The 17,204-nt window shown below is 36.4% G+C and overlaps 1 protein-coding gene across 1 annotated transcript; it reads left to right on the top strand.

Annotated features, from left to right (window-relative positions):
- Positions 1-3,538: 3,538 nt before the first annotated feature.
- On the top strand, positions 3,539-16,840 carry LOC140754750 (uncharacterized). Its single transcript, XM_073089835.1, has 14 exons — positions 3,539-3,764; positions 4,609-4,716; positions 5,166-5,349; positions 5,853-6,020; positions 7,032-7,166; positions 8,552-8,715; positions 9,897-9,982; positions 11,322-11,444; positions 12,243-12,362; positions 13,555-13,704; positions 14,159-14,233; positions 15,269-15,380; positions 16,026-16,130; positions 16,670-16,840. The coding sequence occupies exons 1-14, from the start codon at positions 3,645-3,647 to the stop codon at positions 16,823-16,825; spliced, it is 1,806 nt and encodes a 601-aa protein (XP_072945936.1). The 5' UTR covers positions 3,539-3,644; the 3' UTR covers positions 16,826-16,840.
- The last annotated feature ends 364 nt before the right edge of the window (positions 16,841-17,204 follow it).

Below are 17,204 nucleotides of genomic sequence, written 5' to 3'. Positions count from 1 at the left end.
AATTTATATTTATTCTGTTGTATTTGAAATATGAAGATATTATGATTCAATTGTTTCGAAGAAAATGATGACTATGAAATGAATATTTTGTAATTTCATTATTATAAAATATAAATCAACTTACTTGTTGTTATTTTAATATTATGTAAAATACTAGATACTGAAGTAACTAACCTAGCTACAAATAAAATAATTTCATAAGCACTGACAATAGCTCATGAAAAAAACATATTCAAATATATTTTTGATATTGCTTTTAATTTTCGCTACGCAGTAAGTTAAAAGCTAAGTTAGACTAAATAGTTTTTTTTATAAGAAAAAAATATCGAGAATAATTCTTGCGTTTGTTTTTAATTTAGGTAGTCAAAACGGTATAAAAAGATATCAATACACTCATGTAGGTACCTACTTTCAAAGATCTAAACATGAAACCAAAATGTTAATCTTTGACGCAAACGGGATGCGCCCGCGCAGCTATCACAGGAAGCGGTCTTTCCGATATCGACTGAATACTATCAACGTGGCGCATTTCAATGAATAAGTATTTATCCCAACTAATCGTTTGTTATCTCCACAATCTAACAATAATTTGGCTGTGATTCATTATCTCCGAATGTCTTGTTTTAAATTGCAATAGTATTTGTGTAAATTACGGAACTGGATTCCTTTATTTAGTTTATGTTCTTGAATATATTTTAATAAATCTATGTGGAGTGTACGTCCTACTCATCGCGTGGTATTAAAATAATTTATAAAACTAACCATGATGCGGCTAAAGACCTGTAAATGAAGTTGCAGTTTGATGGTGGTAGAACTCTTTGTGGTTCGACTACGGCGGCAACACCGCCACATGTAGGGGAAACATACCTTTCCGAGGCGTTCCAGCTTAGTTCTCAGGGGTAGCGGCATATCTGTAGCCGACGTCAAGTAGGAATATGTAATTCTATCTGGGGTTGATTACAAATGTCCATGGGCGGCAGTAGCCACTTACCATAACATGGGTTGCATGTAGGTTTGCTACTCCTATATTAATAATAATAATAAAAATGAAACCGATTAGCATAAATTGTGTATTCTTTGTAAACACATTTCTGGCTAGGCACCCCTAGTTTCATATATTAGGTATTATATTTCCCCCTGAGGAATATAGGCGTGTTAAAAAGGTACTTAAACCATACCGTTACAGGTCGTAGTAAAAAGGTATTTTTTATCTCTCACGATAAAATGTTTCTTATAATACCTACATATACCAGTTCACTGATCTGAAGGTGGTAAAACCCTTTGTGGTTCGACTCCGGCGGCACCACCGCCACGCCTATTTCTGCCTAATAGCAGCAGTGTTAGGCGCTGCCGTGTTCCGTTTCGAAGGGTGTGGTAAGGGAGACAGACTTTTCCGAGACGTTTCAGCTTAGTCCTCAGGGGTAGAGGCACATCTGTGGTCGATCTCAGGTAGGAATATCTAATCCCATCTGGGGTTGATTACAAGTGTCGATGGGCGGCAGTAGCCACTTACCATTAGATGTACTGTATCTCGTATCGCTTGCTCGTCTGCTACTCGTATATTATAAAAAAAAATTATACATTGACTACGTAAAAGAATTGGCTTTTAAAATCAACTGCTATAACATATGCTAATATTTCAACCCTCCCCTAGTGGGTTTTGCGTGGGTTTTTATGTTGGTAACCGTAGTCTATGAATAATAACTTCGCAGGAAAACCTACGCATTTCCTGGTATTAATCTCTAAATTTCCTCTGGCGATATCCATGGGAACTGAGGGAGGTAATATTTATAACCGATATAACCACATTCCCATGTTCATAAATAATAAGGTTGGACAAATTCTTTAGTACCTACAATTTTAAATATCAATGTTTATATGTTATGTGTAATTTACGCGGAACAATGCCAACATATGCAGTTAAGTGGTGCAAAACTAACACTAAGTGTGGAGAAATATCGTTTCATTCGTAAATGCTCTAAAAACTATTTTTTTTTAATATTTTTCAAAAACGAAAATAGATGACAGTGACAATTTCTATTGTCAAAACGGTTAAATTTTCGTGTTAGGAGTGAGGATCTTGACTAATCTATGCAGAAAATAGGTCTTTTTTTAGAATAAGGGGGTTAATAAATAGACCTCATTCCACCGAGGTGACCCAGTGTGAATTGGTAGATGGAGTCTACCCCCTTGACAACTTTTAATCAGAAATCTTACGCGTTTAGGTTTCTATACAATATTATCCCAGTAGTTCCGGGATCAGAAAAGGCCTACAGTATTCCCAGTCTGTCGTAAGAGGCGACTAAAAGGGGGGCGGAAGTTCAAACAGCCCGGCCAGCAACCCCGGGAAGGACGGCGATATATTATGTGGTCGCATTCCATCGTACACATCAGACGGTGTGGCGAGCGTCATGCTCGCCTTCCTTAAATAATCTTTGAACTAATAATCATTAAAAAAATATAAAATTTGTAGATCTTTTACCTATAACTTTCCCAATTTGTATTACCTATAACTTTCCCAATGAACTTTTTTTCATGGGACTTAAATCACCTATAATTTATATTTCCCTTTTTTTGTTATATTCTCTTCCTTTTTCAATAAGTTTCATCCTATGGTTTCATCCTACTTTTTTAATTTTTCATTTTTTTTAAAGCTATCTGCACTGGTCTATAATTACTCTGATCTAGCAACACTCTATTATAGACGGCAATTCCTTAATGCATTTAAAAATCGATTTTTCCAAAAGAAAAATATCGATTTTTAAATGAATTATAATCGCAGTCTGAAGATTCGACAAAAATATGGAAGACGTTCGATTTTTTTTAAATCGATCAGAGAATATTTAGCTTAAAATAAAAAGGGTTCCCACCACCGAAAATAGTCCACGAAAAAAGGATCAATAAAAAAGCGGAAAGCTTTCATATTATAACTATATTAGAAAATTAAATTGCAACGGACAACTCATGTTTCTCTTAACTGCGATTATTCACAAAATATGTAATGATCTTAGTATCAATTTTTAAAAAGTTTAGTAAATATATTATTAAATCAAAAAATCGATTAACTAATAAAGGATTTCGTATCGTCAGCGCAATCGTCCATGTCTAGAGTCAGTTGTGAGTTTGTGACGTTAGTAACTTAGTACTGTCAGTTCTATAAATTAAATAATGATGTGCCGAGTCGGCCATTTTTGGTATTCGAGTACTTTAGTACTCATATAAAAAAGAATCGAGTCAGTACTCGAGTCCAAAGTATTCACAAAGTACTCGAGTACTTTGCACAACATACAGTCCAATAGCACGGAAGAGCAAAAAAAAAAAAAAAACGCCACTCACTACACAAAATTAAACAAGTTTTTGCTTGTACGAGTAATAGTTGTAGTGTACGAGTATCGTCAGTATTCGAGTATTACTGGTACTCGAGTATCACTATTGGTACTCGAGTATGCGAGTTTATGTAAGTACTCGAGTACTGACTCGAGTCGACCTGACTCTGCACATCTCTAAAATTAAATATTATCAAAATATTGTCAAGAATGTCAAGATGTATCTAATGAATGGATTTTTGTTAAATTAAGATCGTCAAATAGTACTGTGTTTCATATAAATATTTAAATCTGAATAAAGTAGTTGAGCGTTCAAAAATGGATTTGGACAAAAATAGCGATAAGTTTCAATGTTGCTTGGCGTGTTTATCAAGTGGTAATGACAGTGCTTTACAGCGGTATAAGATAAACAATGGAACATTGAGAGCGATAATTCAGGTAATATATAGGAAAATATTTGCTACTACATTGAAATAAGTGTTTGGTGTCTTTGCAAGGAGTTACATGATGACTTTTATTTATAAATTCCGATTTTGAGTTAAGAAGGCACTGTTGATTGTGATTGGGGCTGTTTCCGCGGGAGACCTCAACGGAACATTCCCAATATCAAACATAATGCTTGGCTGTCAACTTCAGCTCTGCTTACAACTGTGTTGCTTCATCATCAAGCTATCACTGTCCCACTGCTATACTCGGATTTCCCCTCAGAATGAGAGAAGTTAGGCCGATGTCCACCACATTGGCCTTGTGCAAATTACTAGACATCACCTTGGGACACATTTTTTTCTTAAAGAATGAGAGAGTTCTTTTCAGGCAGCTTTCCTTACAATGTTTTCCTTCACTGTTATAGCAAGTGATATTTAACTCAAATAATTTCAAATACAATAATCTTGAAAAATCAGGCATGTGGTTGCAAACCTCAGACTTAGAGGGATATTCAGTCACCAGGCAAATATGACTCACTCCTTCATTTTGAAAAAAAAAAACGAGTTTTTTCACCATTCATCAAGATCAGAAACAATTACTCATTTATGTGTTAATTAACTGACCCGGCAAACGTTGTGTTGCTATATAAATAAAAAAATGTTAAGGGTGAACAACCCTTTTCACTTAGGGGTATGAAAAATAGATAGTAGCCAATTCTCAGACCTACTGAATATGCATATAAAATTTGGTTAAAATCGGTAAAGCCCTTTCGGAGGAGTATGGTAACTAACATTGTGACACGAGAATTTTATATGTAAGATATTGATATTGATAAAATGTAAAATGTTTTCCACAGATAGATGAAATATGTCTATGTTATATATGTAGGCACTTAGCTCAGAGGACAGAGCTATTTATCCAAAATGTGCAAAGTAACCAAACACTTCTAGAAAATATTCATAATGTAAGTATTAACCTATTAATTGATTTTATAATATACAGGGTGATTTTTCAAACGGGCCTTCAGGGTCAAACCTGGCAGAATTTATTTTGGATATGTTGCAACATTGTCTTGTACTTAGACTCACTAGGAGACCATATAACCGAGTTACTCTCCAAATGACTCTTCACCAAGGCTTTATATAAGGCATGCAACACACTCACAGCCCCACACTAGGATTAGACTAGGATTGTGGGTGCCATGGACACACACAGAGACAAATACACAAACACCCAGACCCAGGAACAGAAATCTATATTCATCATTTAGATTTCTGTCTGGCCGGGGATCGAACCCGGGACCCTCTGCGTGTCAGACCGGTATGGTGACCGCTCCGCCACGCGGTAATCATAGTAGTAGTATGATTCCACTGGTGTTAAGTAATGTTATGTATACTTATGTTATAATTTCAGATCACAGACACATTACTCCAAACCGCAAGGACACAGTCGCAACTGTTTTGTCTTACAAATACAACATTAGACTCAATAGAAGTCGGTAACAATAAGAATAAGGAATTATCAATAAAAATTGAAGTGAAAGATGAAGATGGATTTTCAGATCAGTTAGAAGGCGAATTTATTGAAGATGATAATGGTATTTGTTTTATTATTTTAAAATGTTATTAGTAATATTTAAGTATACTATTGATATAAAATAATAGTTAACTACAAATTTTAACATGTCTTCGTAGACAAGTTGATGTGAAATTTTATTCACAAACTCTTTAAAAAAAGTTTTTTTTATATATAATATAGGAGTAGCAGACGAGCATGCAGTCCACCTGTTGGTAAGTGGCTACTGTTGCCAATTGTCAGTAATTAACCCTACATAGGAAGATATTTCTACCTGAGGTCGACCACCGCGCCGATAGCCCTGAGGACTCAGCTGGGAACCCCTCGGAAAAGTATATCTTCCTTACCCTTCTTCCCTTCAAACCAGAACACAGCAGCGCTTAACGCTTCTGTTAGGCAGAAATAGGTGTGGCGGTGGTGCCGCCGGAGTCGAACCACAAAGGGTTCTACCACCTTTAGAACAACCTTTTTCCTTCCAGTCTGTTAAAACTACAGCTTAATCTTATATTACATTGATTTTTTTAGATTTCCAAGATTCAGTTGTGAAGGAAGAAGATGATGATTTCCCATTAAAAGATTTATTGAAAGACGAGTTTGCCTCTGAAGGATTTGGTATTAATTTGAGAAGGTCTTTAAGAAGAAGCAAGGCAGAGAAGAGAAGTAGTAGGAAAAAGAAATCTAGGAATAAAGAAGGTATGCTTTGTTGTGTGATGTAAGTATAGAACAGCACAACTCTGTCTTGTGATTCTCTATCTCCAATTTTGAATTCTGGGGATGCAATTTTTGTAAATTTCAATATTGATATTGATAGAGATATACATTATTACTAGTGGTGCCCGCGGCTTCGCCCGCATTTTAAAGAAATAATATGACATACATAAAACGGAAAATTTGTACCTGCATTGGAATGACAGTGGTGCCATCTACCGGAAATTGGTCTTACCAACTCCCCAACTTTGCTAAAGATCATCACTTGATCAAATGCATAGTTTCCGATTCTATAACTACTTACGAATTAAAAATTAATTAAAAAAATATTTTCCCACGGACTAAATTGTGAATCTAAGCCATTCCCAAGTCCCCTTGTGTGTGTTCACACAACAAATTTCATCAAAATCAGTCCATTAGGAGGAGTTCAGTGACACACACACGCACATAAGAAATATATATATAAAGATATATATTAGTAATATTGTATGACAAGCGATATTAACAATATTTAACGAAATACTCAAGTAAGAGGTTATTTCTCTATCATCCACTTCATCATCAACCCATTATTATCCCACTGCCAGGCATGGGTCTACTCTCAGAATGAGAAGGCTTAGGCCATAGTCCACTGTGCTGGCCAAGTGCATATTGGTAGACTTCACATACCTTTGAAGAATTCTTTTTTTTATAGATTTCTTGGCATGCAGGTTTCCTCATGATTTTTGCCTTCACCATTTTTGCAAATGATAATTAATTTCGCGCATGACTGAAAAATCAGAGGTGCGTTCCTGGGATTTGAACCTCGGACCCCTCGATCAAGAGGCAAAGTTTCTTGACCTCTAGGCCTAATGATTAAGAATTAATAGCCTAGTGGTTAAGAAACTCTGCGTCTGGCATATAGGTTTATTATGATAAATAATTAATTTTTAATATGAACATAACTAAGAAAATCTCAAAGACAAGCTTGAGGAAGGTGACTATTTTAATTTACAGATATTGAAGAAGGTCACACAAAAGAAGATTATCCATTAAGTGACTTGTTGAAAGATGAATTAAACGGAGAAGATATAGTTGCAGAGGTTCTACAGAATGGAAGTCAGAAGACAAAACTTTTTGACAGCAAAAAGGGTAAATTATTTAATTATTCTTTATAGTCCGCGCCAAACTTCTAGTCCGCTCTGAAGTTGTTGCGCGCAGGTTTAGTTAGCATATACTCCATAACGTTAGGGCACACTAACGCAGCTAGCTACCCGCGGGCGAGAGCAGGCAGCGGACGGGGGGGGGGGGGGCTGTATTCATCCCGCTAATATCTACAATTTGCTATTGCGACACGACTCGTTTCTATATTCGGAGTGGACTAGCAGTTTGGCGCGGACTATACCTGACTTCCGAGAGTAATTAGTTTTGAGGGTATGTCACATTCTTTGGCACGCCGTACGGCCCGAATAGCTTGACGGATTTTAAGGTGTGAGGTGTCGTTAGATTCGTCTAAATTGTGGGTGTGACAAAGGTTTTTAAGCAGTTCAGTTTTGGTTCTAAAAATTTTTCTCTAGTTGCATTGGGAGTTAAAAAGGTAGATAAAGCTTAACAAATAAAGCGGTGGATTTACAATTAATATTAAAAAAAAAATGATAATATGTTGATTTTTGAAAAAGGAAGATTTGTGTGTAAAAATTGAAAGAGGTATAAATTACTTTTCTGGTAATCATAATTGATGTTTCAAAAATGGTAGAAGCCTCTGTGGTTTGATTCCGAAGCCATCACACCTATGTCTGCCTACAACAGCAGTGTTTAGTGCTGCTGCGTTCTGGTTTGAATTGTGGTAAGGGAGACGAATCGAGGCATTCTAGCTTAGTCCTCAGAGGTAGCGGCATCTCTGTGGTTGACCTCAGATAGGAATTTCTAATCCTATCTGGGGTTGATTACAGATGTCTATGGGCGGAAGTAGCCACTTACCATCAGTTGAACTGCATTTTCTTTTTAATTTTTTATTGGTTAACCTAACGATTAAGCAGACGTGCTACCTGATGGAAAGTAGTCAACGCCGCCTATGGACATTTGCAACACCAGAGGAGTCGCCAATACATCACCGGCTTTGAAGGAGAGCTCTTTTTCCACGTTTTTTGAAGAGCCCCATGTCATAGCGCTCCGGAAATACCTCAGAAGGAAGTTCATTCCACATCTTGCACGTCCGTGGCAAGAACGTCCGTGCAAACCGAACCGTGGAGGACCGCCACGAGTCCAGTTGGTGTGGATGGAACTTCATCCTTCGGCGAGTGGTGCGATGGAGGAATGGTGACGCAGGCACCAGGTCAAACAGTTCCTCGGAACACTCACCATTGTAAAGCCGGTAGAACACACAGAGGGAACCTATGTCCCTCCGCAGTTTCGAAGGTTCTAACTAATGCAAAGGTTCTACCTGCATGCTCGTCTCCTACTCCTATATCATACTTTGCTACTACTATTATTTCTTGAATATCATTAAAAAATATATATTAATTTATAAATTTCAGATTTATTCAAAATTGTGTATGTGTCAAGAAAGGAATGTATGGAGGAGAGATTGAAAAAGGCTGAAGATAAAAAATACAAAGATTATACATACAAATGTGAGGATTGTATTAAAGGATTTAATTTTAAGGAGAGTTATGATAGACATATGGAAAGTCATAGTGAGGTGAGACGGTAAATTTAATTTAAACCCTTTTTGCTTCGACTCCATAGGTATAGGCCGCGCCAATGCTAGTCCATCTTTTAAAAACCATCATAGTTCAGGAAAGTTTTATTTCGACATTGCATCAGCATTACTTTGTTTCGGACCCCGACCTCCTTAAAACAGTTTTATCTTATTCCTGCCGAGTGATGTAAAATAATGAGTAATTTGTCTATTCCTTATCCAAAAGGAAACTAGTGTCATCTCTTTCGCACCACGTACTTGATTGTGTTCTGTCATACGCAGTTGAACAAAATTAAACCCTTATTCACTTTTCGCTTATCCATTGTATAAAACCAACTGAAATTGTCATTTTGCTTAAAAAGTTGAATATCCTGCAAAAAAAGAATGAACAAATTCGACCGCCATAATACAAAACTGCTTATTGTAATATTATAAAAACAATCTTACTTTAACGAAGTCGTAGTACGACATTTCAATATATGATTTAAATAATATTGTTTTAAGATATGGTAGTAATCCCTCAGGTGTAGTCTGAGCGGCAATGCGGTCGAACACAACTACAAGCATATACTCCGTAGTAACAGTAAGGGCACACTAACGGGCAGCCGAGGTGGTCCCGGCGCTGTCTTCGTTCCATTGATACAAGTTGCTGTTGCGACGCACCTCATTTCTATATTCAGAGCAGACTAGAAGTTTGGCGTGGATTATACCACCGCTACATCTATTTCTGTCTAATAACAGCAGTGTTAAGCGCTGCTGTGTTCTGGTTTGAAGGGTGTGGTAAGGGAGTAACAGTTACCCGAGGAGTTCCAACTTAGTCCCCAGGGGTAGCAATACATGTTCAACGTCAGGTAGGACTCTAATCTTATCTAGGGTTGATTACAGATTTCCGCTACCCATAGAGCAGTGGCCCCTTACTAGTAGATGAACTGCATTTGCGTTAGCTATTTAGACACTACCCTATAACTATGCGAATTTGTACTTTTACCGGTTTGCGGAGGGTAATGTTTTTCGAGTGTATGTTTGTTTGTATGTATGACTTATTAAAACATCCTGTAGCGCAAACGGCTTGACGGATTTTGACATATGAGGTGTCGTTGGATTTGTCTAAATTGTAGAAGTAGACTATAATCTTCAGCAGTCAGGTTTTAGTTTTTTATAATAATTTCTATTTTTTTCAGTCTATGGGTGATTACGAATGCGATATATGCAAACAGAGAATGAATTCCAAGGAGAAGTTGTTACGACACAAGAGGAGTCATAAGATGTAAGTTATAATATATGAGTACATATTTTAAACCAGGAATGTTATGGAACTCCATAACCGACTCCGATGTAAAAGTTTCAAGTGATTTCGGATAAGGGCGGAGTCTTAATGAGACTATGTATTATGAAGCGTTTTTGTCGGACGACGCTGTTCAGTCAAATCAAATCAAATCATTAGCTATTTTTTAATGCTATTTATATTTATTAACACGCTTTTATTAGCTTGGGTTGTACGTTTGTATGTATGTACGTAACAGTAACGGAATCTTTGAGCCCGATTTCTATCCACTTTGAATGTTCAGTTTAATTCAAAATTTTGAAGAATGATCAAGAACCGATGACAATACACGATTTTAATAATTTTGTACCATTGTCCTTATTAATATCCTCAGGATTAACGATTTTCGAGGCGAGAGAAAGCGCCTTATGGAGCGTTCAGGCAAAGTTACTAGATTGATTTTTAGCTTTGGAAAATAATAATGTTATTTTCCTATAACTCAAATGTACTGAAACATATCTATAATGCCATCTTGTAGAATGATTTTTAGGATTCCGTACTCAAAGGATAAAACGAAATCCTCCTATACAATTTACTGTTCCTTAATTTATTCCTAGATTGAAAATTATTTTCTACTTTTTAGTTGATTTTATCATAAAAGCGTGTTTTTTAGTTTTTTGTACTATATTTATTTTTTATTTTAGTCTCAAATCATAAATTGTAACTTTTTAGACTTTATGTATGTCTATTATTTTTCATATAGCCCAATTGCGACGGACTTTAATATATGAACTGTCATCGGATTCCTCTTAATTGTTGTAGTAGTGTAAGTCACATAACATTCCCTTTCAGTAAATGATTTAAATGCAATTTTGTTGAAGTGGAAACTTCTCTAGCGACGTTGTGCACTTTTTGTGATGGGTATAAAAAGTTAAACTCGCGTCAGGACATGTGGCCTGATCGAAAATTCGTAAGACGGCAAAGCAAACTACAAAAGTCAAGATGTCATGCGCTGTCAGTATGGAAAAAATATGTCATTTTTTATTTATTATATTTTATTATATTTTATTACTAGCTGACCCTGCAAACGTTGTGCAGTGATATAAATAGAAAAAATGTTAAGGGTGAACAACCCTTATCACTTAGGGGTGTGAAAAATAGATAGTAGCCGATTCTCAGACCTACTGAATATGCATATAAAGTTTGGTGTGGCACGATAATTTTATATATAAGATTCAAGTTAGGTTTCGAAAGCTTTCCCTTCTGCCGGCACTACCGGAGTGCAATCCGTTATTTTTGGTTTCTAACATTAATGTTATTACCATATATTGTATGTTTACAGACGCTACAAATGTATGGAGTGTGGTTTGACTAGGATAAATCGATTGACAATAAGAGATCATTATAACGCCCATCATCTCAAGTTGCATTCATACAATTGTCCGCATTGTTCTAAGACTTTCAAGTAAGTATTTATGAATGCAATGATAGCTTAGTGATTAAGAAACTCTGCCTCTCATTCTGCATGTCCGAGGTTCAAATCCCAGACATTTGTAATTTTTCAAAGTTTTGTGCGCATTGGAAATTAAATATCATTTGCTTAAACGGTGAAGGAAAATATTGTGAAGACACCCGCACGCCTAAGAGTTCGAAAAAAGAAAAAAATCTGAAAATGTATGTATGAAGTCCACCTAGAGCTGTAGACTATGGCCTACAGCTCTCATGTAGAGACCCGTCTCAGTAGTGGGAGAGCAAATGTTGACGACGATTTATGGAACCAAGTCAACATAAACTCAATTTTTTTTTTATTTGAGTTCAAGAGTTGAACAATGTTTTCTTATTGTATTAAATAAGTGAACGAGCATGCAGTCCACCTGATGGTATGTGGCTACTGCCGTCCATGAACATCTGAAATCAATCCCAGACAAAACAAAACAAATATATATATACAGGGTGAATTTTCAAACGGGCCTTCAGGGCCAAATCCTAAATTATAAGGATTAGTGAAAAATGCTGAAAGGAGTTACGAGGCCGATTTTGATCAAAACTAAAACTGCATCATTAGTTTTTTAAAATACTTTTTCCCTAGCCGGGAGTCGAATGAGTTCATTTTGAAAAATAACGCCTCTATATTATTCCACTATCGGATAGTATCGCTTATAAGGATCACTCCTTATAGTTTCGGAGTTGGCCCTGAAGGCCTATTTGAAAAATTCACCCTGTATATACATATTTCTAAATATAAAAATCTTTTGTGTTATAGGCGACAAGTATCACTAAGAAAACACGTACGTTATATACATCAGAACAAAGTGCGCGCTAAATGTCAGCTTTGTCAAAAAACATATGCTAACAAGGAGGTTCTGAAGTCACATATGATTTTGTAAGTATTGGAAATAAGATGTAAGAAAATTTACTCCGAATCTTATTTTCGACAATAGAAAGTATATTTTAGTCTATAATGTCAATATTTTCATTATTAATTATTGATTTGATAATGATGGATTTTTTAATCAATAACATTAATATTTTGGAGATATAATTTTAATATTTTAATATCAATAATATTATTTTTTATTTTTATTTTGGAGGTGCCTGATGATATTGATGATAATTGCTTAAATTATTCATAATGATCAACTCATAATGATATAGTTAAAATGTTGATGATACTGATAATGTTTCTGTTAATTAAAGTATCGGATATGTCTATAATGTTGATAATGATGCTCATTCAATTTTAATATTAAGAATTTTAGTATGGTCTTGATAATATTGATGAAGACGTCCACTTACTAGAAATTGTGATATTTCGATATTTGATAGACAAAGATTTTATAGAATGTTTTTTTTTTTTTTTTTTTTATAATATGAGAGTAGCAGACGAGCATGCAGTCCACCTGATGGTAAGCGGCTACTGCCGCCCATGGACATCTGTAATCAACCCCAGACAGGATTAGATATTCCTACCTGAGGTCGGCCACAGATGCGCCGCTACCCCTGAGGACTAAGCTGGAACGCCTCGGAAAAGTCTGTCTCCCTTACCACACCCTTCAAACCGGAACACAGCAGCGCCTAACACTGCTGTTATTAGGTAGAAATAGGTGTGGCGGTGGTGCCGCCGGAGTCGAACCACAAAGGGTTCTACCACCTTTTAAATTCTTCAAAGTTTATTTACTATTATCAGGAGTATATTGATAATGATGATATCTTTGAGTGTTTAGGCACCAAAATATTAACAACAGTTAATAAATATCACGGTGATGTTGATAAATTCATGGAGTTGGCTATGTTGATAGTTAAAATGGTTGCTGTTGATGATACTGATGATAATAATTTATTTTACGACGACCCGCGTGGCGGAGCGGTCACCATACCGGTCTGACGCGGAAAGGGTCCCGGGTTCGATCCCCGGCCAGACAGATATCTAAATGATGAATTTATATTTCTGTTTCTGGGTCTGGGTGTTTGTGTATTAGTCTATGTGTGTGTCCATAGCACCCACGACACAGGGAATCCTAGTGTGGGGCTGTGAGTGTAGAAAGCGTTTATTTATTTATTTATTTATTTTGTAGGAGACATTCAAGTGAAGTTTCAGCGGGCGATGTGCTGAAGCGTTACGTTTGCCAGGAATGTGGTATGGCGTTCAAAGCACCGTCGCAGCTACGGAACCACAATGTTAAACATTCACACAAGAGGGATTATTACTGTGTTGAATGTGATAAGTGAGTATGAGGTAGCAAGTTAGTTAATTCGAGATTGAAGGTTTCAAAATAAACATTTTTTGATAATAATCGTCATTCTCGTGATAAATATCAAGGTTTACGATTAGCCTATTAACTCTAAATAGACTCGTATCAATTTTCTTTTATTAATATGAAGTCGCCAATGAACATACAATTTACCTGTTCATAAATGTCCAATGGACAGTTGAACTCAATCCTTGATTTGAGTTTTACCTGAAGATGGTTACGGATGCGTTGCTTTTACTGAGGACTAAGCTGGAATGCTTCGAACAAGTATGTTATTACTTACCACACCTTCAAACAAGAAACAACAGCTTAAAACTGCTGTTATTTGGCAGAAACAGGTGTTTGCCTTCGAAGTCGAACCACAAGGGATTCTTCCACCTTAAATTTGTATGATAATATTGTATTTGTATTTTGACATCGTTTTCAGAAGCTTCAAATCGGAAGCGGCGTTGAAACAACACGTAAAGATCACAGCGCCACATAACAATTATTTAGAGTTACCGTAAGTACGTAAATATTATATTGTCAGCAAAATCCATACTCTGCCATAGATTTTTATGAAATATTCTTATTTCACCCGTTTATAAAGTCAATAAACAATCTAAATATATATACCTAACTCAAAGGTGACTGACTGACATAGTGATCTATCAACGCACAGCCGAAAGCACTGGACGGATCGGGCTGAAATTTGGCATGCAGGTAGATGTTATGACGTAGGCATCCGCTAAGAAAGGATTTTGGTCAATTCTACCCCCAAGGGGATAAAATAGGGAATGAAAATATTACTTCTTAACGCGAGCGAAGCCGCGGGCAAAAGCTCGTTATCATAATAAAAAGGGCGCACAAACTCCCCTTTTATACATATAATAGTAAAATAGGCATGATAAAATAGGTCTAGTGGTCAAAAATCTTCAAAACAGAGCATCATCTGTCATAGATTCAATTTATTCTGATTATGTTGTTTTTGAGCGAAACACTTGTTTTTTTAGTTGTGTATGATGGTGTATATTTTCTATTTTGAGTATCCTATGTGGAAGTGAGGCAGTACATATTGCATGGTTTAAAATAAATATAGTCTGCGCCAAAATGCTAGTACGCTCTGAAGTTGTTGCAAGCAGGTGTAGTCATACAATTTGCTATGGTGACGCAATTCATTTCTATATTCAGAGCGGACTAGCAGTTTTAAGCGGACTATACCATCATACATATTTGTATAGGATTGTTGCGAAGTAGTTTTTATTCAAACTTGTCTATACTAATATTATAAAGAGGAAAACTTTGTTTGTTTGTTTGATTGTAATGAATAGGCTCAAAAACTACTGGACCGATTTTAAAAATTCTTTCACCATTCGAAAGCTACATTATCCACGAGTAACATAGGCTATATTTTATATGAAATATATTTGATAAATAGATTTTGAGGCGGTACAAGGTTTGCTGGGTCAGCTAGTAGCTGATAAAGTTAATCATGTTGATAATGATGATAACTAGGGTGATGATTATGATTATGATGATGATGATGTTATCCTTCCAGGTTCCCTTGTACAAGTTGCGATAAACGTTTTGCGATTCGCCGGGATCTCGAGAGACATACAAATAGGATTCATTTGAACATTCGACCATATCAGTGTGATAAATGTGATAGGGTAAGACAGATTTCATTTTTTTAATATAGAAGTAGCAAACATGCATTTCATTCGAAGGTGGTGAATGCTACTGTCTTTCTTGGGCATCTATAATCAAACCCAGATAAGATTAGATTCCTGCCTGAGGTTGGTCACATATGCGCCGCTACCCCTGAGGACTAAGCTGGGACGCCTCGGAAAAGTATGTCTCCCCTAACACACCCTTCAAACCAGAACACAGCAGCGCTTAACACTCCTGTTATCAGCCAGAAATAGGTGTGGCGGTGGTGCCGCCGGAGTCGAACCACAAAGTGTTCTAGCACCTTCAATTTTATAATATAGAATTAGAAGATGAGTATACAGTCTTCTTGATGATAAGTAGCCTTTGCCGCTCATGGGCATCCCTGATGAACCCAGATAAGATTAGATTTCTACCTGATGTATGTCTATGCGCTGCTACCCCTGCGGACTGAGTTGGAAAATAACTATGCCTCTCTTACATTCTTGCTATTAGGCATACATATATGTCCCCCGAAGGGCTCTACCATCTTCTGTGTTAGTTATAAGTAAATTATGAAATGTATCGTTACCATTATAGGTTTATGAGACTTTTTTTTAAATTTGGCCAATTGGCTATTGGTTTTGACGTTATTTCTAATTCTACAGGCATACGTGAATAACTGGTCTTTGAATGAGCACAAACGGTTTGTTCATGAAGGGCAGAAGCGGCCCTTGAAGTATCCTTGTTCGATGTGCGACAAAGTGTTTGATGTAAGTATGATTTATTTTTTATAAAACTTTTTTTTTTTTGTTAAAACTTTTTGAGGTTTGACTTTGAAGACATCATTTATTCTAATTAATCCCTTATAATTATTTATTACTGTGTTAAATTAGAGTAATTATCACTTGCTCAAAACGGTGAATGAAAACATCGTGAGGAAACAGGCATACCTGTGAGATTTATATAAAAAAATGTCAAAGGTATGTGAAGAAGGGGTTATTTTAGTTATACTCTGGTCCCGAGTCTATAGGTATAATTTGACTGACTAAGAATGCCTTGGATTTTAATAGTGTTTGAGGCTGATTACCAAAATGATGTCCAACAAAGTTTTTTTCTTAATGGAGAACCCCTTTTTTTGTTTTCGTTCACACATTCCAGATAATACTTTTTCTTGCCCTTATATAACATAATATAAGATAAAAACATAACATATTGTTAACAATCATGTATTCTTAACAAATCAAAAATGTATTCCTTTATGCAACTCATTATAATGATTAAGTCTTGACTTATATTTCCCATCCCACAGCGCAACCAGACGCTGAAAGCTCACGTGCGCACGCACACGGGCGAGCGGCCGTTCCCGTGCGCGCGCTGCCCGGCGCGCTTCGCGCAGAGCAGCGCGCGCGGCACGCACGTGCGCCTCGTGCACCTGCGCCTGCCGCGCGCCGCGCACACCACGTAGCGGGGCTGGGGTGGTGGGGTATGTGGGTACTAGAAGAGTGTGATTAAATGTGTGACGTTATCAGGGGTTGTGTTGGGTTTAATAAAAGCTTGGAGAATATGATAAAAAGAGTGACGTCATCAGGAGTTGCTTCTTACGAGGTGTTACATTCTAATTTTTTGGAAACTAGTGACGTCATACCCTCTACTTTTGACACAAGGTGTGACGTCATCAAGAGTTACGTCATCAGAGTGAGTTTTTTAGTAACTTAAGAAATTTAATTTTGGTCAGGATGAAAATAGTTACCTATCTATAAGAAACTTCAGAATTTAGTAAAATTACATATTTCGTTTTATTGTTGACACTTGGGTGTTAGACGTTTTTCCCAAATATAGGAAAC

The sequence above is a fragment of the Epargyreus clarus genome, unplaced genomic scaffold (genome assembly GCF_041222505.1).
Source record: "Epargyreus clarus isolate Ecla_fem2 unplaced genomic scaffold, WU_Ecla_fem_2.2 ptg000031l, whole genome shotgun sequence".
NCBI lineage: Eukaryota > Metazoa > Arthropoda > Insecta > Lepidoptera > Hesperiidae > Epargyreus > Epargyreus clarus.
This window is presented reverse-complemented; position numbering and strand designations above follow the sequence as displayed.